This window comes from Eulemur rufifrons, chromosome 7 (genome assembly GCF_041146395.1).
Source record: "Eulemur rufifrons isolate Redbay chromosome 7, OSU_ERuf_1, whole genome shotgun sequence".
NCBI lineage: Eukaryota > Metazoa > Chordata > Mammalia > Primates > Lemuridae > Eulemur > Eulemur rufifrons.
The window spans coordinates 91,491,927-91,519,029 of NC_090989.1; the positions used below are offsets into that span (position 1 = coordinate 91,491,927).

The following is a 27,103-nucleotide window of genomic DNA, read 5'->3' on the forward strand; positions in this document are numbered from 1 at the left end:
ATCTTGTATCCAAAGATGTTGCCAGTAATTGTCAGAGGACATTTTTTGTAACTTTACTTTTCTGTAAGTGGTTACATGTGGAATTAAGCCATGAACATCCTCTCATTCAGTTCCCCCTTTGACGTACATATTTTTGAGGCTGATGACTGGACAGTCTGCACTGTTGAAAAGAATTTATGTCTGGGCAACATGAAAATGGGTGATTCACACAGACTGACTCTGTGGCCTTATCTACCAAGGCAGTCTAGACAAGATGATTGAATACTCAATTCAAAAATAGAAGGATTCTAAATTGTTTCTCAGGAAAGTTTCATGTAGGAGAGAATGTTGTGTGGAAAGATTAGCCTTCTGTGATTAAATGGTTCCATGGGGATGTTACACTAATAATATCAAAACTTAAATACTTTTTAATTCCAAAAAAGAAAATTACCTGGATAAAATTGTTTTAGGTTAGAAATATGTGGTTTTACTCACTCATTTTGTGCAGACTGAAGACTATCTAAATAAAACGTCACCCATCAATAGTTTAATTTTAGTTCCCAGTTGTTATTAGCTCTACATAGCTACCCTGAGAAGTTTTTAAAGTTGTGCTTTAAACGTATTAAATATGTCCACAACTAAATACAGCTTAGAAAATTATTCTAGATAGATCATCACCCCTCCTGATTAGATGTGGAACAGAAAACATATTGATGTGAACACTTGATTTTCAACAACCAATGTTATGTTCTGTATCTTGGTTTACCAAATAAGAAACTGATCCATAATTTGATTTATGGAGCACAGCCACCTTTCAGAAGAGATAATGTTTAGCCAATAAAAGTTTTATTCAGTACATTGGTTATCTTCAGCCCAGTTCACCTCATAGTGGCAAGGCAGTAACAACAATTGCAGGCTACATCCAGACAAGGCAACCTCTAGGAGATACTAGATGGCCTCTCTCTTGTGCCGCTTTTTAGGAGTGGGGAAAGTCTCCCCACTTGCTTCCCAGCTGACTTCTCCTAAAATCACACAAGCAAATGCCTGACTAGTCATTGTGAAGGGAATAGGACCATCTTGATTGTCTTAGACCAAACAGGATTCACCCTCTGGGGCTGAGGAAGGGCCAACCTCCCCTGATGCAGAAGGCTCGGGGAGAACAGCACATACTTGTAAGCAGCAAGGTTCTACGAGAAAGGAGAAAAGGGAGAAATGGTTGTTGACTAGAGATCTAACAGTATCTATTGCAGATCATATATGTTAGTCTTCTTTCAGAATAATCTGTGTTATTCTTAAAATGCATAGAAATTGAACTTTCTATCCATTTTTAGTAATATTTTAATCAAGATGTTAATCAAGGTGGTATTATTGAAGTGTTGCCAACCACATATAACTCCTGAAATGTATTCAAAATAGCAATCCCTTTCAGTTTAAGGGATTAATACAACTAATGAGATTTAGGAGATATTTTAAAAAATTATCCTTGTTCTTTTGAAACCAGGTCACTAAATCTCAGTTACAATAGTCGCCTAAAAGAAAAACCAAATATGTATATGAGAAATCTTGTTTAAAGTTTGTAAATCTTAAACCATGTTCATTCCAAATGAAAATACCATTTTAATCTGCTTGTATGCTAACTCATACTGTATTGGCCAACTCATATTTTAAAATAATCATTTGGCTTTGAAGATTTATTCATACATTTTTGAGTAGACAAATGCTGCACATTAATTAAACTGGACTTAGGGACAGTTTATTGGCTTCACGTAGGCTCAAAAATTTAGATGCTATTTTTCATTATGGCTGCAGGTTCCATTCACTGTTCATCTCAAACTCTTTCTAATTTAACCCCTTGTTTTGACATTTTAATGCACCAATTACCTAAGAGAAAGAGGAAAGGAGACATTAGAGAACTGAAAGTATAACAGATACAGCTGAGGTAGGATGTGTTTGGAAATTTTTCAAAATCAGAGTGCTTTGCATATTAAAATAAATACATTTTAGATGCCCATGTAAACATACATGGGCCTGAAGATTTGCAAAATCTAGTCCAGTGGTTAGTTCTAAGTGCTAGATCTATATTTCCTGCTCCCTGCTGTTTCTTTCCCTTGGCTTGCCAGGGTGTGTAGTTATTATTACTTATTATTATTATTGCCTATAACCTTCCCCATCTCTTGCCCATCCCCACTTGGTCCTCACTGTATAGTCACCAGTTTGTTTAGTGCCAACATCATATCCATATACCCAAGCCTGAATTCTAGTGTCATTTCAGAGTCTTCCTTGCCCCTCACCCAAATCAACCAATTGTTCACTATGCCTTGTACATTACACCTTCTAAACATCACTAAAATAATTTATTCTTTGTTAGAGACATTTGCAATTTTTGCTTACTTTATATACTCTCAGTTTTCCTTTGGAAAACCTTCTTTCCTGCTCTTATTTCAAGTGTTTTGGTTAGTGTTCTGGGTTGGACATGAAATCCCCCTTGTCCCATCAATATATGCCATTTTCCTGTCTAAGGTGATAGGTCAGGGTGACAGACACACATCCCAAGATGTTCCAATGAGATTCATACTCAGAACTTTATTAGAACTGCTGGAGCTGCTAATAGGATGGGGTATAAGCCTGGAGCTGCTTACTGGCTATTGCAGAATCAAAGGATGGAGAGAGATTTAGTCTTGGTGACATCAACTGAGACCCTACAGCCAGCCATGCTTGAAACTTTACCTCTGTACTTTTTGGTTCAAACTGCATTTCTGCCAGTAGCAACTAAAAATGTTGCTATGAACAACCATTTTCCATGCCCACTTAACCCTCTTAGTCCTTGCCTAAAGCAGTCCCTTTTTTGGTCTACCTTGAAAATTCCATTTTTTCTTAGAGAATCAGTTCAAGTGTTACTTCTTCAGTGAAGCCCTCCATGACACTGTCCCCTAACCAGAAGGTAGACAGTCCTGTGCTTGCCTGCAAAAATTTAATAAGTACAAATCATAGTCTGGTGTAATCGTCAACGTTCTTATTAGTCTATGGCAGACACTGCCTGTTGCTAACTAATCCTCATTCTCCCATTTTTTCTTACAACAGAGTCCCTATTTTAGTTGGAGTGGCAATAATATGTGTGGCTTAAACACTCACCTTCCCCAAATCCTTTGCAGATGGGGTGGCCTTGCCACACAATTCTGGCCTGAAGATATAAACCCATGTGTGCTAGAGATTTCTGGGAAAGATTTTGTTTTCCTGATTCAGGCAGCTTTCCTTCTTTTCTCTTTGTTCTTTCTTGTCCTTCTTTCTCGGCAGGAGGCATGCAGCTGGAGGTAGAGCGCTACCTGGCAACCTTGAGTGACAAGCTTGTGGAGGAAAGTCACATGTTAGTGATAGTGGAGCACAGAGATATTTGGAGCCAGAACTTGGATGGCTCTGAATCGCCTACCTCTGCACCGGACATTTGGGAGAAAAATAAATCTATTTAGTTAAGCCACTGTAAATATTTTTATTTGGATGTAGTTGAATACCTTGCTGAGAGGATTACATCCTAACCAATAATAGTGCTGCTCAACTACCAATCTCTTAAAGACAGAGCCTAGGCTCTTGCTTCTGAATTCCAAATATAACTAATGCTTAGCACATAGTAAAGCTTCACCCTAATGCTAAAAATGGGATTCAAGCCTCAGATCCATTTTGATCCTGCGATTTTATGATTGTATTCTGTAAACTACCCGTGGTACCTGCTTTCACTCCAGCACCTACTCCTTTCCTAGCCATTCTATTACGAGTTATTTTGAAGGGAATCCCCAAACCAAGATTGGTCTCCACATCTCTGTAATATGGGCTGCTGCTGATATTACCTTTTTTTGCTCGATAAACTTCTAGCCATTTATTTCCATTTGCTCTTGTTTCTATTTCATACATGGAATCCATAAAAACTTTTCAACATGAGGTTGAAATTTCAGATTCCTTTGAATATGGTTTCACTCAGAAAACACTTAAAACAAAAATTCTGACTTAAGAATTAAATATATTAACAGCTGCCAGTATTAGTCATCAAATTTGGCTCCCAGAGAGGCTGCCCTGGGCCTCAGGTAAAATCTCCATCATCCTAGATAAAAATGCATTTCCTTAGGCCCTGACTTGTACCCCAGGGGACCGATCATGCTGATGGTGATGATTATTGTAATGAGCAGTAATTACTGTTGGCTGAACATTGATTCCAGAATTCCTGAAGTCAAAACAAAACAGCTATTATTATAGCAGGGAAAAGAACTTTATTCTGTAGGATATGTGCCATTTAATGCCCATTAGCAGTAAAGAAAAATTACCCATGTATATTTCTCATTCATCAGTGGTATCAAACAATTCAAAATGGGCATCTTCTAATTAGCTTCTGAAAGCAGAAGTGGTGTTACCAGTCAGGAGACAAAATTCATTATATCCTTTTGTTATGAGGAAATTTAATGTAAAAAATAGTTATTTCTTAAATTAAACATGGAAGACCTTTTACACTGTGAGAAGTAAGAGCCAGATCATCCTTTAGAGCATCACTAAAGTCGCTGTAGGTCACAGATATTTATAGGTTAAACATTGTCACGAAAAGAAGAAGAAAAAAGTCCCCTCAGTTGGTGCTTTTTGCTGAGATAGAGGAACATAGAATATCTGATCCAAAATTCTCTGGACCATGTGATTTGTTCAAAGGACCTGAATGTTAGAGCTAGAGCTAAAATAGTGATTATACTCACCAAATTTCAAACCTCTCCAAAGGTCATTTGAGAAAGCCAGTAATACCTACCTGTGTAGTCCAGGTACTGCCCTTAAAAATGAAGTATCATTTTTAGACTTCCTTAGAGTTCATCTCACTCTAAGGTCTTTCCTTATTACACTAATCCCTGGAGGATAGCTTTAAGAGGAGCTTTACTTACTTTGGGGATGTCAACTAAAATCACTTCATTTCAGCACCATGAAGAAAAGAAAACTGAGTGATGTAATAAAAAGCAATGGTTTGGATGGTGGCTACTTTAGAATGAATGGTCAGTGACTTTTGAGCTGAGATAAGAAGGTCTGGGAGCAAACAGTTTAGTCAACACAAGCAGAATTAAAGGGTTTGAGATTTTTCTGGAATACAGAGGGATTCTGGAATATACAGTGGCCCTCTATTCTAGGGCAAAGGTGGGAGTGGGAGGGAGGAGTGATCTGAGATGAGGTTTGAGAACCAGGGCCAGGTCAGATAGGCCTAGAGAAAAGTTTGGATTTATTCTAAGTATTAATAAAATGCGTAGCTGCTGGATATGATCTGATCTCATCTGGGTTTTTTTTAATTTTTTTTTTTTTTTTTTTTTTTTGAGACAGAGTCTCACTCTGTTGCCCAGGCTAGAGTGCCATGGCGTCAGCCCAGCTCACAGCAACCTCAATCCCCCTGCCTCAGCCTCCCGAGTAGCTGGGACTACAGACATGTGCCACCATGCCCGGCTAATTTTTTCTATATATATTTTTAGTTGTCCATATAATTTCTTTCTTTTTTTTTTTTCCAGTAGAGACGGGGTCTCACTCTTGCTCAGGCTGGTCTTGAACTCCTGAGCTCAAGCAATCCACCTGCCTCGGCCTCCCAGAGTGCTAGGATTACAGGCATGAGCCACTGTGCCTGGCCTCATCTGGGTTTTTAAATGACCACCCTGGTTGCCGTACAGAAAATGGATGTCATGAGACAGGAGTGGAAGGAGGAGACTGTCCAAGTGAGGAATGGTGGTGATTGGACTGGAGTGATGGGAAATGGAGAGAGGTGGATGGTTGTGGGGCACAATTTGGAAGAACAGCCAACAAAACAATTTGATGGATTATACATAGGGTATGAGAGACAGAGAAGAATCAAAGCTTGAACCCAGTGGATAAGGCTGCCACTGAGTGAAATAGGAAGACTGGGGAGAGACCAGATTGTTTTGCAGGGCCAGGAAAAAGGGATTGTGGACATGTTAAGCTTGAGATTCCTTTTATTTTATTTTATTTATTTTTTATTTTTTATTTTTTTTGAGACAGAGTCTCACTCTGTTGCCCGGGCTAGAGTGAGTGCCGTGGCGTCAGTCTAGCTCACAGCAACCTCAAACTCCTGGGCTCAAGGGATCCTCCTGTCTCAGCCTCCCAAGTAGCTGGGACTACAGGCATGCGCCACCATGCCCGGCTAATTTTTTGTATATATATATTTTAGTTGTCCATATAATTTCTTTCTATTTTTAGTAGAGACGGGGTCTCACTCTTGCTCAGGCTGGTCTCTAACTCCTGACCTCGAGCGATCCACCCGCCTCGGCCTCCCAGAGTGCTAGGATTACAGGCGTGGGCCTCCGTGCCCGGCCGAGATTCCTTTTAGATGTCAAGGAAAAGATGTTTGGAAGGTGAGGCTCACCCTGATAATTGTGGTTTTTCCTGGAGTACTAGGGAAGTGGGGAGAGTGACTAGAGACAGCTCTTTTAAATAATTTTCAAGTGAAGAGAAGCAGAAACATGGTGTGATAGCTAAGATGGGTGTGGAGTTAAGGGAGGTTTGTTTTGTTTCAAGATGGAAGGTAGTGAGACATATTTGTAAACTGCTAGGAAGAAATTAGCAATACTTTCCAATGAAGGGAGAAATGAAGTCCCTCAGAAGACAGGAGAAGGAGAGATCCAGAGCCAAGTGGAGGGTTGGCCTTTGGTAGAAGCAGGGACACTTTATCCATAGCAAGTGGGGAGAGGGCAAAAGGCGTGGATACAGTTGTGGGTGGTTTTGCAGATTTGGAGTTAGGAAGATGAGGAATCCCTCTGATTTCTGTATTTTCCCAATGAATGATGAGGCCAGATCATCAGCCAAGAGTGGTGATGAGGGGAGGGAAATCTAGATTTGGGGAAGAGAATAAAAGGTGTAGTATGGGAAACTGAAAATCTGAAAGCATAATAGGATTTTTGAGCTGCGGGCTATGTCCAACTGAGATTTGTGGCTATGGATTTAAAATTAAAACAGTTAACAAGATTGGTCATGTGTTTTTCCCTAGGAATGTTTAAGAGATCTGGTCCAGGCACGGCATAGCTGTGGCAGTCAGTTTAACAGCATTAGGGGACTTTACCAGGGGAGTATAACAGTGGAGAGAGATTGAGCTTTTGCACATGATTATAATTACGGACCATGAGGATCTGGATACCAGGAAATGAGGGAGTGATGAATGCTGAAAAAGCAATAAGGCCAATGGATCAAAGATCTCTTTGAGGTCAAAGACTTATTGCAGAGAGGATACTTGAATAAGTAAGTGGAAATCCTCTGGGGAGCTGTTAACACTTAGGGATGTTCCTGCCTCACCCTTAAAGATTCTGATTTAGTTGGTTTGTATTGGAACGTCAGCATTAGTGTTTTAAAGAGCTTTGCAGGTATTATAGGTACAACTATGGTTACGAGCCACCATGTAATAAGAAGATGGGCAGTCAGTTCATGCTTGAGGACTAGTGGTTAGTGGTTAGCTGAAAGGTGGGGCCACTGGACTGCTCTCTTCTGCATCTGGTGGTTGTATGGTGGCCTGGGAGTGACTTGGGAATGAACGAGAGTTTCCTCCTCCACTGATCAAACAGTGTCCACAAGGGTAAATTTGAACATAACTACAGTAAATATTAACTGGGATGCAAATCCTAACCATTAACATGAACACATTTCCATTGCTACAAACATTTCTCCTGGGGCTCTCTGAGCTTGCTGTGGTGTGGTGGCCTGGGAGAGTGAAGGACAATCTCACCAACATGACAAGGCTCTGTGAGGGTCCTCTGGAGGCATTTGGGTCATAGGTGCCCTGAAGCCAATCCTGAGGCCCTTCTCCTCTCCTCATTGTAGGGGAATAGATGGTTCCTTTGTGTACATGTTAATACAGCCACAAGTGATAAAAGAAAACAGCAGCAAAGCAACTCCAAGTGTAAATTTCCTATTAATCTCTTCCATCTATCTTATAGATTAAAAGCATGATGAGATGTCACATATGGCCTAATGAGATAAAAATAATTTTCTTCCTATCAACCAACAAAAATATTGAGTCAGAACAAAGTCCTAAAAATAACAAAGTACGTTTGTGAGTCACAACACTAGTACCTGGTCTTGCTGAATTCTGCAGCCAGGAATTTCCAGGGTGACTCCAGAAGCCAGCAGAAAGCTCATTTCATGGGAGGTCATATGTAGATGGGCCTTTCTACCCTGGCTCCCCCTAAGTACATGAGGAACCAGAGAGATAAGCTCTCGGGTTATATAGTCAACACTGGGCTTCTTACCTGTGTGACCACAAAGTAACCAAGTGGCAGAAAACATATGTGAAGTCAAAGAGTAATCAAGGAAAAATGTCATGTAGTGTCCAGCCTCGGCCAGGTCTAAAATTTATGAGCACCAAGTGAGGGCAAATGTAGCCAAAGAATTTACAGAACTTTCTCAAGCAGGGCTTTTACTGCTGCCTGCCAACACTGTGTGGGCAGAGGGAGAGAAGCCCCTAAAAAAAAAAAAAAAAAGAAAGAAAAAAAATAATAAACATTTTAAAAGAAAATAAACTGCAAGACTTTTAAAATGTTAAAGGATGCTTTCTATTGGTTTTAATTTAAAATGGAATTTATCAAAAAGAGATGAAAATGATCAAACAATGTCCAAAAGGGTAAATTTGAATGCAACTACAGTAAATATTCACTGGGACGATAATCCTAACTGTTAACATGAGTACATTTCCATTGTTACAAACATTTGGTTTAACTTAATCCCCGGAATATATTACTGCCAAAAGGAATCTCATTGACAAGAGCTAATGCACTGGTTACTCTTAAAACTATCCCTTTTGAACTGTTGACTTACTGGGTAGTGTTCGTCATGGAAAAGACTATTTTTATTACCACTGTCATCAAACTCAGTGAAGTTCAGAGATATTTGCTTGTAGCCACTACAGCTTATTCCTTTGCTGGTTAGAGTCCACATGTGTGAACAAGAGAGCAAATGTTTGGGTGATGCCACATTACTATCAGATGACAGCGTGACTGTGATTGGATCTGATGAAAGTGTTTGGCTGGGCTTCCAATCCAGATTTTTTCGACTAAAGCCAAACAGGCAAGAAAGCAGAAACTAAATGCACAGTGAACTTGTTTAAAAAAGTTTTTATGTGAACAGCTTTGCTTGGAAGTGCTGGAGTTGAGGGTGAGAGGTAGGGGTTCCAACATTTCCCTCCAGCTTCTCAGATACTCACCAGCCTCAGATTTGCAAACCTCTCTCAACATTTCAGAACTGCAAAGGAAACACAAATTAGAAAACATCACTAGAAAACTCTTTTAAATGTAGCATTTACATGAAAGACTTTTGGCCAAAAAGAGATTCAGGAAATGGGGTTGAGCCCCAGTTCAGTCATTAAATAATCTTGACTAAGTCATTTCCTTTCTGGGCCTCTGTTTCCCAATCAGGGAAATAAGAGATGGCTACTGTATCAATGGTTTGCAGACAGTACTCCTCAAGGCCCTTCAGGAAAGAAGCAGATGGGGGGGATTTTACCAAAGCACATTGTTTGTTTTAGGTATTGTAGCTTTCTTTGAAGAAAACAACTTCACAGTACACATGTGCATAGAGGAAAGTGTAACTTAATGGAAATCAACCAGGAGTAAGCAGGAAGAGGAGATGGGAAAAAAACATACCCAACGGGTGCAATGAACACTATCTGGGTGATGGGCACACTTATAACCCTGACCCAAGCATTATAAAAGCGATCCTTGTAATAAAAAACATTTGTACCCGTGTAATACTTTGAAATAAAAGAATTTCACTATTTCATATTAGATGCTCTTTAAAGTCTCTTTAAAAATGAATACTTTGAATTCACAGCAGTGGTTTCTAAACATTTTGATCAAGAATCCTAATCAGCAAAAATATTTTTGCCATGCGTATCCAAAATAGATATTCATAAATCAAATACATATATTACTATAAAATCTATTATATCCCTTATAAAACATTTCCCCAAAATAGAAATTTCAAAAGGTAGATAAATATGAAACTCTTAAGGTAAATCACAAATTTATTTTATAATGTTTAAAAGCTTTAACTATCAATATTTACACTTTTATTACTGAACATTATTAACATTAACATTAAAACTTTTAGTGGAGGCCAGGAGCGGTGGCTCACACCTGTAATTGTAGCACTTTAGGAGGCTTAGGCAGGAGGATTGCTTGAGGTCAGGAGTTCAAGATCAGCCTGAGCAAGAGGGAGACCTCATCTCTACAAAAAATAGAAAAATTAGCTGGGCACGGTGGCACACACCTGTACTCCCAGCTTCTCAGAAGGCTGAGGCAGGAGGATTGCTTGAGCCCAGAAATTTTTTTTTTTTTTTTTTGAGCCCAGAAATTTGAGGTTGTTATGATGTGAGCTATAACACCACTCCATTTCAGTCCGAGGTGACAGAATGAGATCTCATCTCTAAAAAAAAAAAAAAACAAAAACAAACAACTTTTCATGAAAATAATACTATTTGAATATGTCATCTGATTGGTCATTGTTTTTAACATTACTGCATTGAACTTGTTAATTTTCTACTATCACAGTAGGGTAGCAGAAGTATTTTCAATATTAATAGTACATACTTTCTGTCAGGACCTGCAAACAAAAATTAAACAGTCTACAGTTATAGGATTTTCTGAACGATTTTCAGAATCACAAGGTATTAGAAGATGATAAATTCAGTGTTCTTAATTTTAGACAAAATAATCCACTCTGGTTGATTTAAGCAGAAAGGTCTTTATTAAAAGTATTAGACAGTTTACAGATCTCTGGGAGGACCAGAGAACCAGGCTTGGATGGTTCTCATAGCACCTAGAAGAATGCCCTCCCACAGCACAGGACTGGCCTAACAAAACACCAGGGCTGTCCCTGCCTACTTCTTAACATGAATCATGCTTGGGACCGGATGCCAGAAACTCTCCCACAGCTGGCCCAGGAGTTTCTGATGCCTCTGCCTCTGGGCTTCAGGGGCTCCTAGTGACCACTGCCTCACACTGCTTATTCTGCCTCCATCCCTGTGCAGGTGTGTCTGCTGTTAGACAGTTTGGCAAGATGAATTGCCATGAAGAGGGTGGGCCTAGCCATGCTACAGCCATTTGTATACATTTGTATGCTGTTTGCTAACAAATCCTGGTAAAAAGAAGGGTTATGCTGGCTAGGATGGCTGGAAGTGAAGAATAAGCTGTACGCCTCCAAAGAGGGGTCAGAGTCCAAGTCACCAAGTCCAAGAAGGTAGAGCTTGGCTGGCAACCTGGACTGGAATCAGTCTTTGAGTGGTCATGAACAAGAGGGTAGATAGGGCACCAAGGCTTCTGAGCAGTAGCAGAGCTCAGCTTCTAGTGAATGGCTTGACTACTGTAGGTTAATTTGATGTGTCAGAATCAATATGAGGATTATAGAGGCAAGGTCCAGCCCCAACAAAAGTGGGTGACAATAATGAGTTGGGAGGCCACTCTTCTAAGCCAACCAGGCTGGGTTCAGGCTTGGCCCAGGACAGTGGGTCAGTAAGACAAAGTCAACAGTTGTGAGCCAAATGCTCAAAACATGTCCAGAAGCTGAGATCCACTAGAAGTACACTTTCGATTCTAGACATGGGGCAGTCATTTACCATCAGACCCTTATCACTGGGGGAAAGGAACTCCCTTATGCTACCAGCCCAACCTCTAGAGGGTTCAGAATTGACCAGGCTATAGCTGCTCCTGCCTGATAGGCCAAATGAAAGCAATCTTTTAGTTATTTAGAGCTGGTTTGTTGTTCTGCTGCACAACATACTATTCCAAAGTGGTGGTGTAAAGCAATAATCATTGTATTATGCTCATGGAATGTGTAGCTTATCTCTGCTCCACAATATCTGGGATCTCAGGTGGGAAGACTCAAATGCTTGGAGGTTACTCAATCAAATAGCTGGGCGTTGGACTCATCTGGAGGCTTCTTTGCTCATCTGCCTGGCTCCTATGCTGGGATAGCTCAAAGGCTGGGTTTGGCTGGGACTGTTGGTGAGAGAAGCTATGTGAGAGCTCTCCATGTGGATTGGGCTTCTCATAGCATGGCTACTGGGTTCTGAGATAGAGCACCCAAGAGGGAAGCATTTCAAGAACCTAGGCAGAAGCTGCATGAGCTTTTATGGCCTAGCCTTGGAAGTTACATGACATCACTCTACTCCATTGGTTAAAGCAGTCACAAGCCCACTCAGATTCATGGAAAACAGACATAGATAGACCCAACTTCTTGTTTTTTTTTTTTTTTTTTTTAATGGGAAAACTTTTTTTTTTTTTCAATTTAATTTTACAGAATCAAAGAGTCTAACAGTATATCTTGTTAGATACAGTATGTCCTCATAATGTATACATTATTTCTTGTACAATGATATGAAATAATATGGGAAATATTCATGATAAATTATTAAGTGAACAGTGCAAGTTAAAAACAATAGTTTCATATTTTTTTCCCTACCCCCCCCTTTAGACCCAACTTCTTGATGGGAATAATGTCAAAAACTTTGAGACCATGTTTTAAAATTGCCACTAAAGGAAATGAGGAGAAAGAAAAAGACTCAGAAGCATGTCAACCAAGACTTCAATAACCTAGGTTAGTTTATTTAAAGAAAAAATATATTGAAGTCATGTACCAAGTACTGCATTAAGGACTGGGGATACAGAGCTAAGGCACAGCCCTCAAGGAGCTAACAATCTGTCAGAGAAGATGGGTGTACATACTTTACTGTAACTGAGAGTGAAATGAGGAAAGTGAGTAAAGACAGATGGTATAAAAGTGCTGCAATATAGCTGGGCATGGTGGTGCATGCCTGTAGTCCCAGCTACTCAGGAGGCTGTGGCAAGACGATCGCTTAGCCCAGGAGTTTGAGGTTGCTGTGAGCTAGGCTGATGCCACAGCACTCTAGCCAAGGGAACAGAGCAAGATTCTGCCTCACAAAAAAAAAAAAAAAAAAAAAAAGTGCTGTTATAGCCTAGAGGAAGGAATAATTATTATGGTGGAGAGGCTGTGTTGTCTAACGGGAAGCATATGAAGTTAGAAATTGGTCAGACCTTAATGTGAATGCCACCTTCACTATTTGTTAGATCGAAGCATGCAAAACTGCTTTGTTGTGGGTTAAAACAGTTGAATATCAGCTGTTTCATGTGGTTCAACCCACTACTATCTAGGTCACTTTGAAAAGTCATTTAACTTCTAGGAACATCAGTTTCTTCACTTGTAAAATGAGGTTAAAAATGTCATAGAGTCATTTAGAAAAATAAGGTAACTTATGCAAAATGCCAGTATAGTGCTTAACACAGGGCAATCATTTAATAAATAATTGTTATTGTTTTGTAATTATTATTATTATCATTATGGAAAACATTAGGGAGAGGGCTGAATCTGAGATGACATGTGAAGGCAGAATATAACTTTGATGGCCAGAGAAGGGAGGTTGGATGAAAGCTTTTAGGCTGATCAAAAACATGTGAGAACATTATTTTTGTGATTATACTTATAAGTGACACTCAGTTCTGCCTTTGTTTTGGGACTCAGAGATTTCTTTTAAATAAAAGGATTCAAAAAAAAATTGAAACTGAACTTCACTAATAGCAAACCATCACAGGTATTTTCAAGTCTAGGCTTCCTAGTATTTTTATAGACTACATAATCTGCAATCTCTCCCTTCACAAGTCACTGGAGCATTCTGCTTAATAACTAATAAATGTTCTTGAAAGAACGTAAGGAAAGTCTCTGGGGTGCAACACAAAAGGGAATCAAAATCCTGGCAGCCTATGGTTGTGGAAGGAAAGACAACAGCCTTGAGAACTCAGAGCTTAGGTTTCAAAACCCTCATGGAATCAGGACATAAATCTCTGGCCCAACATGAGTTAGGAAGATAGAACTGATATCTTTGAGAGCCTTGCATAAAGCTGGGTCTCAAAGAGCTACATCATCAGTGAAAGGCTGGTCTAAAAAATCATCAGCTCACCAGAAAAAGAGATAACAATGAAGCTTCTATATCATTTGGCCTCTGGGTTAAAAAAAAAAAAAAAAGCATTTCCTGGCAATTCTTCCCAACAGGCTTACTATCACTTATGTCTGTGGTTCTAATTAAACTTCCTCCATAGTTTAGGAAACCCTAGGCTGATAAATTAGTGAAAAAAATTGATGGAAGCATGGAAGCATCTAACAAAAGCAAATGTAAAACTACTCTGAAAGGGATATATCCTCAAGTAATTTTAAATATGATTGCCAGAGATAAAGTCTTGCTGAAGGTGAACTTACAATTTAAAATTCTCAAATATGAGAAAATAGTTTGCCTAAGCAATGATTAGTAGATACAACAAAGAGAAGGATTAGACTCTTGGGAACTTCAGATATTAGAGCTGTCAGATAAAAGAAATAGGTTTAAGATGCTTAAAAACTTAACTTCAAGACTGAAAATAAGACAACAAGGCAGTGTAAAAAGATAATAGGCACATTTTTTTTAAAAGAACCAAATACAAATATCATGGAAATTAAAAGTTTAATTGACAGGTTAAATAGCTTATTAGACACAGCTAAAGAGAGAATTAGAGAACTTGAATATAGATTTGAGGAAGTTATTCAGAATTAAGCACAGAGAGAAAATAAAGAGATGGAATCTACAGAAAAAACGGTAAGAAATATGAAAATAGAACAAGAAGACCCAACATATATCTAATCAGAGAACAAGAAAGAATTGAGAGACTGAAGGAAAGGCAGTATTAAAAAAGGTAATGTCTAAGCACTTTCTAAAATTGTTTCAAAACAAAAATCCTTTCATTTTGAAAGTACAAGTTCTGAGCAAGAGTACTGGAGGACAAGAAGGATTAATACAAATATCCCCTCAAGGAATTTAAAGTCTATGAAGAGAGATCATAGAGGTGTGGAGATGCCACAGGAGATTGGTGATAGGGAGAGATTGTTTCCACTTTAAAGAATCATATCAACATTTACTGAGGAGGTGATGCTTGCCTTGGATCTCCAAAAATGGATAGATTGAACATGTGTAATTCAATCTACACACCACTGCCTGCTTAATCTTCCTAAGGCACAATTCTGATAATGTCATTTGCCTATTCAAAATCTTAAAGATCCTTCAATTATCTTCAAGATAAAGCTCCAGATTTTTGCCATTCATTTCAAGCCTTCCATGGCATGTACCCAACCTATCTTTCCAAATCTATTTCCTGTAAAGTCCCTTCTTGAGTCCCATAACCCAGCCAGACTAAGATCTTTGACACTTCTGGTGCACACCTCATGTTTCCCCATCTCTCTTGCTGTTCCCCTCTGTAGAATACCTTTGAATGAAACGCAAAAATGTGGAGCTCTCTCTTTAAAATAACTGAGAGATCTTGAATATTCTGGTAGTAGAATGACACTTTCAGAACTGTACCTTAGGAAGATTAAGCAGGTAGTGCTGTGTAGGGTGGATTAGAAAAGGCACCAGACTGACCATTTAGTTGGATGAAGAAAGCTGTATGATTGTTGATTATGTAGAGATTTTGGCCACAAACATTGTGAAAAGCTCAGCAGAATATTAACACAACAGAAACAGAAGCATCAAAATATTATTCACTATCTTGGCTTCTTTGCATGGGTGCTTCTTACACTGCAGCCACAAATGAAGATATCGCCTAGGGTTCGTAAGAGTGCCAAATGTCCTGATGAGTCTAATGTATACAATTTCAGAGATCCAGTTCAATGCCAAACAGCTAAGTAAAAACTTGGATATGAGTTGGATGGTGATATTTTTTGCTGATATACTATATTACTTCTAAATGGGTGTAAACCCAGCCCAAGTTTAGAATTATTCTTCAGTTTCTCCGTGCAACAGAAAATTGTTTCCTGTATTTTTCAAGCGTGTTTATAGAGTTGATTTGGAAATTTTACTATTAAAACCCAGCACAAGAGCATTGTATTTTCTAAAATGTTTGAAGTCCAAATCCTATCATACATCAGGCTTCCAGTACTTCTACATGAGCCCTGAAAGTATTAATAGATAATTTAATAGATCAGTCCTACAGTTTCTTCTGTGTATAATTGATTTTCTTTACAGAAATTGTTTCTTTTCAAATCCCAGAACTGTGGTATGCTTCCTGTCTTGATCTTTGAAAATGGACTGCTTATAAAACATTTGGTATGGGACATGCATCATCATTTGAAAAAATAGAGCTTTACCTCAATAGGTATGCTTCTGTGAAAAGTGAGTATAAATCAAATTTTTGTGAGTCAAATCATATTTTAAATGTCCCAGGGGAACTTATTATTTAATAAAATAGCAAGAAGCAAATAATCATATTGTGATGTGGCTTTTCATAAAGCAGGGCACACCTGTATTACACTCTGTCATGGCTATAGGACTTCGCTCCATAGCAGAGTTTGAGGGTTGCCAGGTCTGCCTTGGACTCGAGTCAAGGGAATTAAGTTATTGAGTACCAAGGATCTTGTTACAAAAGGCAGTTTCATTTGTAAGCTGTCTTAGCATGGATCCTATAGTTTGTGCTTTAAAAAGATGTGGAAAATCTACTATAATTACAAGTTTAAAAATATATTAAGCAAATTAATTGACTTTATGTCTATATTTTCTCATGTCAACCATAATCATTCGTTTGAATAAAGAATGTTAAAATACTGCATATATTAATTTCACAAATCTTTTATTTCCTGGCAGGGATATAGACTTAATCAATAGTTTCATGTATTGAAAGTAAGGGCAACAATCAGATTCACGGAAATGAAAATTTAAAAAATACTAAACAAACAAAATGCATGAAAAACAAAAAGAAATGCCTCATTAAAAACAACTTTTTCTTTGAATTGTCTTTGTGGCTTCCATCTCACAGGGAGAGAACATGGTAACATACAAGCATTAGACATCTTGAAATACTGACTTAGTATATATTGTGCAGAAAGCCTTGCAATTATAAGGGCAGGGGGGGAGCAATGCATCTCTCATTGAGTCTTAGTAGCCCTCATCATGTGGCCCAATTCACGCTGGGGAGATGGTCAGGACCCTCCTTTATGGGATGAGCTGAGTGTAGTGTTGACTCATATTAAACTGGGTTTTCAGGACACAAGTCCACAAGAATCCCTTAAAAATATGTAGCTAAACCCTATTCTCTCTGTCTCAACACACACGATGGTGCCCATTCAAACTGCAATATTAACATGTAGTTGCACCAGCCAGTTTTATATATAACAAAGTCCGCAGGCTTCAGCTGTTTGAGGGGACAGTCTGCTGTCCAAAGAAAAATATCTCATTACAGAAAGAAATGGGAAGGGTAGTGTCCAAGACCCCTGACACACATACACACACACACACACACACACACACACACACAACCTTATTATTTTGCCAAATTATAGATTATTCGAGCTCTAAATAGCTTCATTTATTAAATTTCTACTATTTGGCAGGCACTATACCAGGTACTTTGTATACATTATCTTTAATCATCACAATAATACTGCAAGATGCACATACTTACTCTCATAATACAGAGGAGAAAACCAGGACTTAGAGAAGTTCAGTAATTTGCCTAAGTTTACAGAGCTGGTCAAAGGTGGGACTGGGATTTAAACCTCCAGTGGCTTGAAACTTAAGGTCTTTAAACTCTAACTTGCTGCCTCAGAGTTTATCTAATGTGTAATGGTTCTGAAATCTGAGTACTGCCATCTTTTCCTAATAAGGGCAACCATAGCTTGCAAACATATTAACCCCACACAGGAAGAAATGACAATTTCCAGCCAGCAGCGTGGCTAACACTTGTTTTGTCCCAGAACTTTGGGAGGCTGAGGTGGGAGGATTGCTTGAGGCCAGAAGCTGGACACCCGCCTGAGAAACATAGACAGATCTCCTCTCTACAAAACCCAGAAAAATTAGTGGGTGTTGTGGCACATGCCTATAGTCCCAGCTACTCAGGAGGCTGAGGCAGGAGGATCGCTTTAGCCCAGGAGCTTGAGGTTGCAGTGAGCTATGATGAAACCACTGCACTCTAGCCAGAGTGACAAAGCGAGACCCTGTTTTTTAAAAGAAAGAAAGAAAAGACTATTTCCATGCTGCAGATAAAAAAAAAATAATAAAGTTTGGAGAATAGCAAGCCTGATCTCCTCCAAGATATCCACAGCTAGAGAAGGAAAATGTGTAAATAAATAACTTTAATGTAAGTAGGGAGAAATAAATGCCATAGGCTTGGCAGCAGAATACTGGGGGATGACAGAGAAGGGGGCAGGAGGAAGGGATGTCAAGCAGGTAAGAAGCCAGGAAGCCTCATCGGTGACTTCTGGCCTCTAAGCCCAGCGGTCAATTGATGCCACCAGTTTCTGCAATAGGCCAGAGGAGATGTAGCCTTCCAAAGGGTAGATTCACGGACTCCACCTTCTCCTGCGACCAAGGCAGAAAGCAGGATTATGAAATGAGGTTCAACCATGGAGGTGCCCTGACTCTAAGACAGAGGAAAGAAAACGTGGCCAGGCACATTCTAGAGCAGTGCTTCTCAAATTCCGTGTTCTAGTGAACCACCTGCTAAAAATGCCAGATTTTATTTAGTAGGTCTGGTTGGAGCCTGAGATTTTTAGTTTCTAATAGAGTTCAGGTGATGCTTGATGCTACTGATCTCCAGCTACACTTCCATGAGCATCCACATCACCTGGGAGACTGTTAAGAAATGCAGATGTCTCAGGCCTCACCCCAGACTTACAGAATCAGAATCTGCATTTTAACAAGACCCTAGGCGATTCGTATGCACATTAAACTTTGAGAAACACTCTCCCAGGTGATTCTTTGTTCAGTGGAAGGGGCCCAAAGAGTTTCATACTTCCAAGGGCATCGCACACTAGCAGTCTGGTTTCTTTCGGGAGCTCCAGTTCCCACAGGGCAGAGATTTGTGCCCCGTGAAGTTGCTCCTCCTGATCCTAAACTAGTAGCAGCAGCTCAGGGAGTTGCTCGCCTCATAATCCTCCTTGTTGGGTTCCTTTCCACCGCAACCCGCGCTTCCCCGGGGCGCTCCAGCTGTTTCCCACCCCCACGCCCAGGCGGCTACTGTGCACAGCTGGAGCCCTCAGCGGCAGGCGCACCAGAGCTGCCACGGCTGGGGAAGCCAGGCGGGGGCGCCGCAGACTAGGCTGTGCGGGAGGAGGCCTCGCCGAGAGGGACAGGGCGGCTCGAGCGGCGGGCGGGGGAGCGCGAGCTTCGCATCTGGTGCCAACAGGCACGACCCTGGCGCGGCCCCACATTCCCACACCGCATGAGCCCAGTCTCGCTACCTGGGAGGCGGCGCGCATCACCCCAATCTGCGTTTCATAAGCCCGTCGGGAAATAGTTCCCTAGCCTTGTGGGCTAGTAATCAGCCCCGACCTCCTCTAGAAAGAAATGCTGATTATAATTCCCGAGCTGGGTGAGGGCCTTGGGGCCTAGATTTTAAGTCGACTATTTAATATCATCATCGTCATCGTCATCATCATCATCATTAAAAGCCAGCCACCCTGACACCCCCTTCCAATCCCATACATACAATTTTGAAGTTGGAAATAAGGGTGTTGAAGAACTAGGGGGAGGGAACGGCATTGTAAAAACCTAACGATTTGCTAAGAAATCCGGGACCAAAAACGCAATTTACAAAACGGCAAGTTTTACAAGGTAGAGAAGGGAACTGGGCAGAAAACGCTCGGCCGCCAACCCCCCCACCCCCGCGCGCGTGCTCGCCGGCGCGCTCCTCGCCTGGGCCGCGCCGCCTGGGCAGCGCGAGGATTTCGCAGGAAGAGGAGGCTGCTAGGTGTCCCAGGCCCGGGCGTCTGCCTGCAGCAGAGAGGGGCGCCCCCGCCGCCCCGCGCCCCCTGCGGCCACCCGCGCTCCTTCCCCGGCTGTGCGCGGAAGCGGGGCTAGCTCTGCGCCTCGCCCGACCCGCGCAGCCCCGCGTTCTCGCCTCGCTGGCGTTTGCAGCGCGCATTTCACTGCGAACTTTCCTTTTAGGGCAGAGCGTGGCGTGCCGTTTAAAGTTAACACCTTCACGCAGCCGCTGCTGCCTGGATGGGCCCTTTTGCCCCAGCATATGTGGATGAGTGTGTGTTTCTCCGAGAATGTCAGACGAAACGGGTAGTCTTAACATTTATTAAGGCCTGCGTGTTGTGTCTCGAGGCTTATCTGGTTTGTTCAAACTTTTGTGAGTGTGTGTTGTGTGTGTGCGCGCGCGCGCGTCTCCATCCTCCTCTCGCCCCCCCCTCCCCACCCCGCCCGTGCAGGGCGAAGTAGTCCTATATAGCGATGATAAATATCCCTGTTGATCACTTGATTGATTACCTCCCTGAAAGGTCACGCGGGCTCGCAGTAATTTCCTTTTGCCTAAGGCTCTCTTTTCACTTTTACTCCGGCACGACAGCTCCGAGTACACGGGATCTTTATTTTTTATTTTAACCCCTAAATGCAACCCCTCCCGAAAACAATGCAGACAAGAAAAATCGAATAAAATCAACTCGAGACCTTTTTGCTCACTCGCAGCCTCCCTCCCCATCTTGCTCCATTCTTTCTTGTCGCCCCCGCCCCCTCCTACTCCAGACCCCGTCTCCCCAACTCAAATGTATTCTGGACACTATTTAATAGATGAGTGTCTTGCAAGTAAACCCAGGCGTCCCTTGGGTCTGCATTTCATGTCTGTGACTCTCCCTTTCTCTCCTGTGGACTGAAAATTCGGATTTAAACCACTAGACAAGCTATTAATTTAGCTAGGCTACCCAGGGTCCTGAACCCAATTAATTTCTAATAATTATAGCCCAAGGGGGCTAGATAGATCTCCCTGCCTCTTTCTTTTATTGCCACTCCACGCCACCGAGGTCAGCATATAATAATAAAGTGTATATTTTGAAAGCGATCTCCAGAACAGTGAGTTATTGCAATGAATGAAAATTGTTTCCATTTTGGCTAATTGAGCGGTGGCCGAAAGCTGGAGCCCTGAGACTAAATAAAGAGGACTGTTTCATTTCAACATGAAGAAACCCCTGCCTAGCTCTGGTCACCCAGCGAGAGTTTAATTTCTTAACAGCCAACCTGAAACCCAGCGTTGGGTAAACAGTATTAATAATTGCATTACAATGATTAAATTAATCTTGCTGGTAACCAGGAGAATATAAGTTGCGATTGAATAGCACGATGTAGAGTTCACTGCACAAAGACAATAGGCCAAAGAAATACCTCCATAAAGAATTCAAACTTTATTCCAAAGATACTGTGGGGCTGGTTCAATTATAATGCAAGGAAAGGAAAATTTCCTGTTGCATGTAATGTATTGAAAACCGGTTCTTTGCCTTTTCTAGAATTAATTAAAGAAACATAGTTGGAGAAGAGGTATACTTGTCTGTGTCTTTCTCTTAAACGATCCATTACCCTTCCAATTTCCATCTCGATCTCTCTGCTTCTGCTAAAAAAAAAAAAAAAAAAAACCAAAAAAATGACAATAATAAAACAAACAAACTCAGCCCATAAACTCATCGACTTTCCAACGAGGCACTGCTTCCAGGATGCCTACTTCCGCGGGAGGAAACACAAGAAAACGTTGGGACCCATGCTACTGCCCCCCAAGAAAACGAATTTCAGGAGGAGAGGGAAAGGGGGGAGGTGGGGAGGGGGCGGGCAGCGAGGGCAGCTCGGCCAACTTGTTGGAGGCCTCTTTTCTCTTGGGCCAGCGACAGCTTAGACATCCCGTCACAGGGTGTCGGGAACTACGGGGGCCACCGAACAGAAAGTCACCTGTTCTGGTCTCACCGCTGGGACTTGGGACAGGTGGAACTGACGGGGTCCAGGCACTTGAGAATGGGAACCCACAGGGGCCGGCGTGCGTAGGGTTGCAGCGCTGTGGGCGGCGAGCGCGGCGGGCTGCTGCTGTGCGTTTGCTCCATCAGGTTAAACACACTTGAACTAGCAACTTAGCTCTTTTATTAGTGAACATTTAGGGCAGAAAGCAAATGATAAAGAGAGAAGGAAAAAAGAGAGAGAGAAAAAAGGAAAAGAAACCCAGCTTTCAGGTTTGAAAATTAGAAAAAGAATGGTATTGTGAATATTTTTATTTAAAAAAAAGAATGTTGCCTTATCTTTTCTTAATGCTTTGGCCTGGGGACACGGAAGAGTCTGTGTTTATTATTTCAGTTAGAAGAGGTTGTATTCGTTCGTGGCCCCGAATCTCTTGGAAAGAACAGGGAGAAGGACTCGTGCGCTGAAGCAACGGCCACCCGGGGGACTTTAAAGACCAGAAGCGGAGGGTGTTCCAGCCTTGCCTCACTGCCCCCCACTCCGCCCTTCTAGAAAAGTTTAAAATACAGGGAACTTTAAATTTGGGGATTCGGAGACTCAGATTTGATTTACTTCAGTCTTCCACCTCCAATACAGTTCCCTTCACAGAACCCACCCCACCCCCTAGCCCGCCACGTGGTTTATAATTTCTTAGCAGAAACAGCAGCCCAGCTTCACATTTGGGCTCTGTATTTAATCTTAGGGGTCGGTTCCTTCGTCTCTTCCTTTCTTAGAAAATTCCCCCCATACCCCTCTTAACCTTTCCTCTCCAAGGGAACTAGATATAGACAGACCCCCTGGGGATGACAGGAAGGGAATGAAATAGGATTAGAAGGGAGGATGGCAGCTCCCCCCCCCCCCCCCGCCTTTTTAAAGCTCGGGAGCGTAAGCAGGCAAAATGAAACGTCCCAGGCAGTCTTCTCCTGGGTGCCAGGTCAGGGTGGACTCTACCTCTGTGGGGAGGGGGGTGCGGAGGATGCGGGGAGGAGGGCAAGACTCCCCAGGTTCTGACAGCTGGGATCCTGCGGTGCTGCCTTTCTGTCCTCTGGCCTAGGGAATGGTCCCTAGGGAGTTCCTTGCACTGATCGGAAGCAGTTTCATGAACTTCTTGCCAGCCAGCCTACTGTGTTTTCTCCTTAGAGATTTTTGCCCCTCTTCCAAAGGCTTTCAGGCCCCATTTCTCCTTTTCCTCCAAGGACATTTACCTCTGAGGGAAGGCACTCCTCCATCTAAACTGAGAGGAGCTGGTGGATTCATATTTTTGGGGAATGTTGAGAGTTGAAGACCTGTGGGGACTCACAGTCAGAATGTTGGAGAGGTTGGTGCTTATGCACATACCAAATGTGTAAGCATACTCATGTTTACGCACAGGACAACCAGAATTGTAGATCTGGAAAAAACCCAGGTGCCTCTTTAGAGTGGATGATGGAGTTATCTTGTATCCATACCTGTGGGTGCTACAGCCTTGTCTTTTGAAGTTGTTTTACTCCTGCTCCATGTAATTCCCTCCTTTACCTCCTCTCTTCCCTTCCTCACATTTCAACATTACACATCTGTCTCCCTTAAGACCTGTGTAGCATGGTTCTCTAGGGACCTGTATCTTACAACCCCCAGAATTACACAGCTCTGTTGAAACAAAAATGGTGGGCATCCTGAGCGAGGGTGAATTCTTTGCACTTTGATTTCCTTCAGTAAAGATGTTTGTGAGCTATTGATACCTTTTGGGGTTGAACCTTGCTATTTGCTCTCTCACCCACCCCTCAGTCCTGATTTTGATAACAAATACCAATGAATACAACTGGGCATTCTCAATGATTCCTCTTCCCATCCCCTACCTTTGCCAAACTCATGCCCAGGACCTGCTTTTCTTTTTCCTTTAACTTGAACATCAAGGATGTATTCTTGTAGTGCAGAGACTGAAAAGATTGTAATTTTTTTTATGGTGTCTGGCAGGATTTGCAACAGATATTAATAGGGACATAAATAGCACACGGAAAGTATTGAACAAAACTGTTTAATGCAAGAAGGTTGTACCAAGAGAAAATCTATACGTAGTTGAGATTGATTCATACCTTGAACACAGCTAGCCCCTTTAGGAGTTCCCCATTTCTGCATGTCACTTCATTGGTAAATCCTGTAATTAAAGCAAATTTTAACAATGTATTTTTTTAAGGGAATATGTGTATGGGATTCCCCCGCTACTCCTCCTTCTTATGACCCCGGAGGTTGAGAGTTTAAGTGAGCGAGCGAAAATGGCAGGCAGGCTGAGCTGCAGCGGGAGGCGACCTGGGTAGTGGTGGGGGAGGCCGGAAGATGACAGCAGACCTCAGGGAAACCAGGAGGTCTTGGATGTCAAATGTCCGCGCCGGCCCGGACCTGGGAATCAAGGGTGGTGGGAAAAGAACACTGAAATGTTCCCAGGGTGGCAGCAAGCACTGCTATTATAATACATCTAAAATCGAGGGGAAAAAACCCAGTTATTTATTCTGCTTCCAACTCTGAAAGCGGAAGCCTCAATAGCTTCAGTAGCAGTAGTAGCGGCGGCAGCAGCAGATTTCCCAAGTTCAGGATGATTCTCACTTTCTCTTGGATCATTCGTCGAAGGTCCAGCCCTTCTTCTGGTTCTCTAGCAGGGTAAAGATTTTTTAAAAAAGTGCCCCCTTTCCTGCTTCCCCCATGGATAGTATAGAAAAATTTCTGCAATTTATAGTGGGAAAAACAGTAATTATGATACAGGCTTATTGGTGATTCCAACACGGAATAAATTCTCTGCCCAAGTCTTTTCTTCCTTTTTTTTTTTTTTTTTTTTTTTGGGCGAGGTGTCTGCTCCCCTCTGGCTCCCCGCGCTCGCTCCCGCCCCCCGCCGCCCTCCCCGTGGCTCCCTTTCTCCGCCTCCTCGGCGATTGCCATCTGACAAGATCTCCAAATCAAAGTGATAAATCGCTCCAAACTTTTTTTGGCGGCGCTGAGATGTTGGAGGGGCGTCTAGCGCGCATGTGCGAAGGTGTCCAAACTGACAATGCTGGAGAGATAGCGAGCGTGGATTGAGAGAAAGGGAGAGAGGGAGGGAGAGAGAGTGAAAGAGGGAAAGACAGAGAGTGAGTGTGTGGAAGTTGTGTGTGTGTGTGTGTGAGAGAGAGAGAGAGAAAAGGAGAGAGAGGGAGAGAGAGAGAGAAAAGGAGAGAGAGTGAGAGAGCGAGAGGGAGAGCAAAAGAAGGAAAAGATCCAAGAAAAAAAAAAACCCAACCACACAGCAGCGGCTGCAGGACTGGGCACAGCATGAGATCCAAAGGCAGGGCAAGGAAACTGGCCACAAGTAGGTGCAATATCCCTTTTCTATTGGCTTTTCCCCCTCTGCCATCTTGCATATCTGTCTCCAGCGCTCCGGGAGGGAGCGCGGGCTGCCTCTTGCGCCGGGGCCCCGGGTGGAGGGCAGGCGCAGCGCAGTCCCAACAACCTGCCGGTTCCAACCTCCGCTCCCGATCGCCCGCGCTCTTGCTCCTGATTCGGGCGCCTGAGGAGCCCGGGCAGCCCTCAGCCCCACGCACCGACCAGCTCTGGCAATCCCGGGGTGGGGGTGGGGGTGGGGGTAGTAGCAAAGACGAGGGGTGGGAGGGAGGAGAGCGCGCGAGAGTGAGCGCGATGGGGTGGGGGGGGAAGAGGAGAGGAGAGAGTCTCCCCCTCCCCTTCCCTTCCCCCCAGGCGGGGGAGAGTCGCCTCTGGCCAACCAGCTAGTCCCGGCGTGGGAGGAGGGGAGAGCGGGGGCTGGGGGGGCGGGCTGGGGAAGGGAGCATTTTCGAGCCTCGGTTTGTTTCTGGGGTTTGGGATGGGTAGAGGCTCGGAGGGAGCCACAGTGGCGTTGGCGGCGGCGGCAGGCTGCAGTGGTGGAGTTGGGAAAAGTTGCGAGGCGGCCGCTGGAAGTTGCGCGGGCTGGCAGGCTGGTTGCGCCGAGCCGCAGCTGCGGTAGTGGGCGCTGTGCGCTCGGCCATGCTCTCCGGCGTGCGCTGCGGCGGCAGGACTGCAGCGGGGAGTGGGGGAGACCAAAGGGGGCTGTGATCGCGGGGTGGTTATGAAGGCCACGGGCAGAGCAGAGCTACCGACTCCGCAGAGCCGTGGGCAGGTGGGAAGAGCAGAGGCCCCACGAGCGCGTGGAGAGCGGGGAGTGGAGGGCGCGCAGCCAGCGGCGATAGCTTCGGAGGAGGCGGCAGAGAGGGCGCGCACCGACCCGCGAAAACCCAGCTGGCGGGGCGCCGAGCGACCCCCAGGGGGCGAGCTGCCGGAACGTTGAGCCGCGGAGACGGCGCAGCCGAGGCTCCCGCTCTTCTTCTGGGTGCAGCCGGGATCCCGGGTCAATATCCCTCCCCGGCGCCCCCTGCCTGCCTGGAGCGGAGCGGCCTTCGTCACGCGGGACGAGGGTGAATAGGTTTGGGGCGGGGGCGGCGGGACCCCCATCCTTGACTCTTCCAGCAAAAGCGTTGCCGGCCAAACAGGCACTGTCTGTCACGATGTGTTGCTTATTCGAGATGGTAGGGGACAGGGCTGGGTTTGTCCAAATGCTTCTACCTCGACTCTAAGGCGACTCGGGTAGTCGAGCCCGGGAGCAGTCAGGAGCGCTCCCCCGCGAAGTGTCAGCACGCAAGGCTGGAGCTGCCTCAGGAGAGGACAGGCCGCCGTTCGCTGTCCCACACTTGCACTCGCCGCAAACACAACTCTCTAATTGTTTTGCTTGTGGACCAGAGAAATGAGAGTTGCGGGGGGCGGAGATACTTCTCCCCGGTGAAATTCCCAGTCTTCCTTCCTCCTGTCCCTTGCTCGTTAGAACCAAGTACGGTAGGTGCTCCACGCCTCCCGGCTTGCCGCGTCTGGGCAGCCGCAGCGCGGGACAACGGCACCTCGTCAGGCTCGGTTTCACGGGCAGCGGAGGTCCGAGGGTTAGCCGGGCGAGATGCTGTCATCCTAGGCGCCTTTCCAGTGCTTCGTTCAGTGCTCACCCAAGCAGTCCCACACAGTGCCCCATACGTTTCCTTTCGCCTAGGTCTTAGAGATCAACCTAAATATAGGGCTCTTTGGGTCATCAGTCCATCTGTTTCTCTTTTGGATATTGTTCTTTTCACTTCGCTGCTACAGTGTCAAAGGGCGCCAGTGGAACTGTTTTCCGTTTGCTTTTAAATGAGGCCGATGTCTTTATTTTCATCTGAAGGTGAATAAATGTACATATGCTTGGAGGCATGAGGGTTTCAATTGCGACTAAATGTTAGGAGAGTGTGTGTGTGTGTGTGTGTGTGTGTGGTTGTTGGGGGTGGGGGTGAGGGTGGGTAGCCTGTTTCAACCATG

At 43.5% G+C, this 27,103-nt stretch overlaps 1 protein-coding gene across 4 annotated transcripts in view; it reads left to right on the forward strand.

The window, feature by feature from the left end:
- The first annotated feature begins 24,733 nt into the window (after nt 1-24,733).
- Nucleotides 24,734-27,103, forward strand: part of MECOM (MDS1 and EVI1 complex locus) — a 540,410-nt gene continuing 538,040 nt past the window's right edge. For all 4 annotated transcript variants that reach the window (XM_069472951.1, XM_069472952.1, XM_069472965.1 and 1 more), the window contains exon 1: nt 24,734-25,085. In XM_069472951.1, coding sequence (XP_069329052.1) covers nt 25,049-25,085 — 37 coding nt within the window. In that variant the 5' untranslated portion in view covers nt 24,734-25,048. The remainder of the gene's footprint in view (nt 25,086-27,103) is intronic.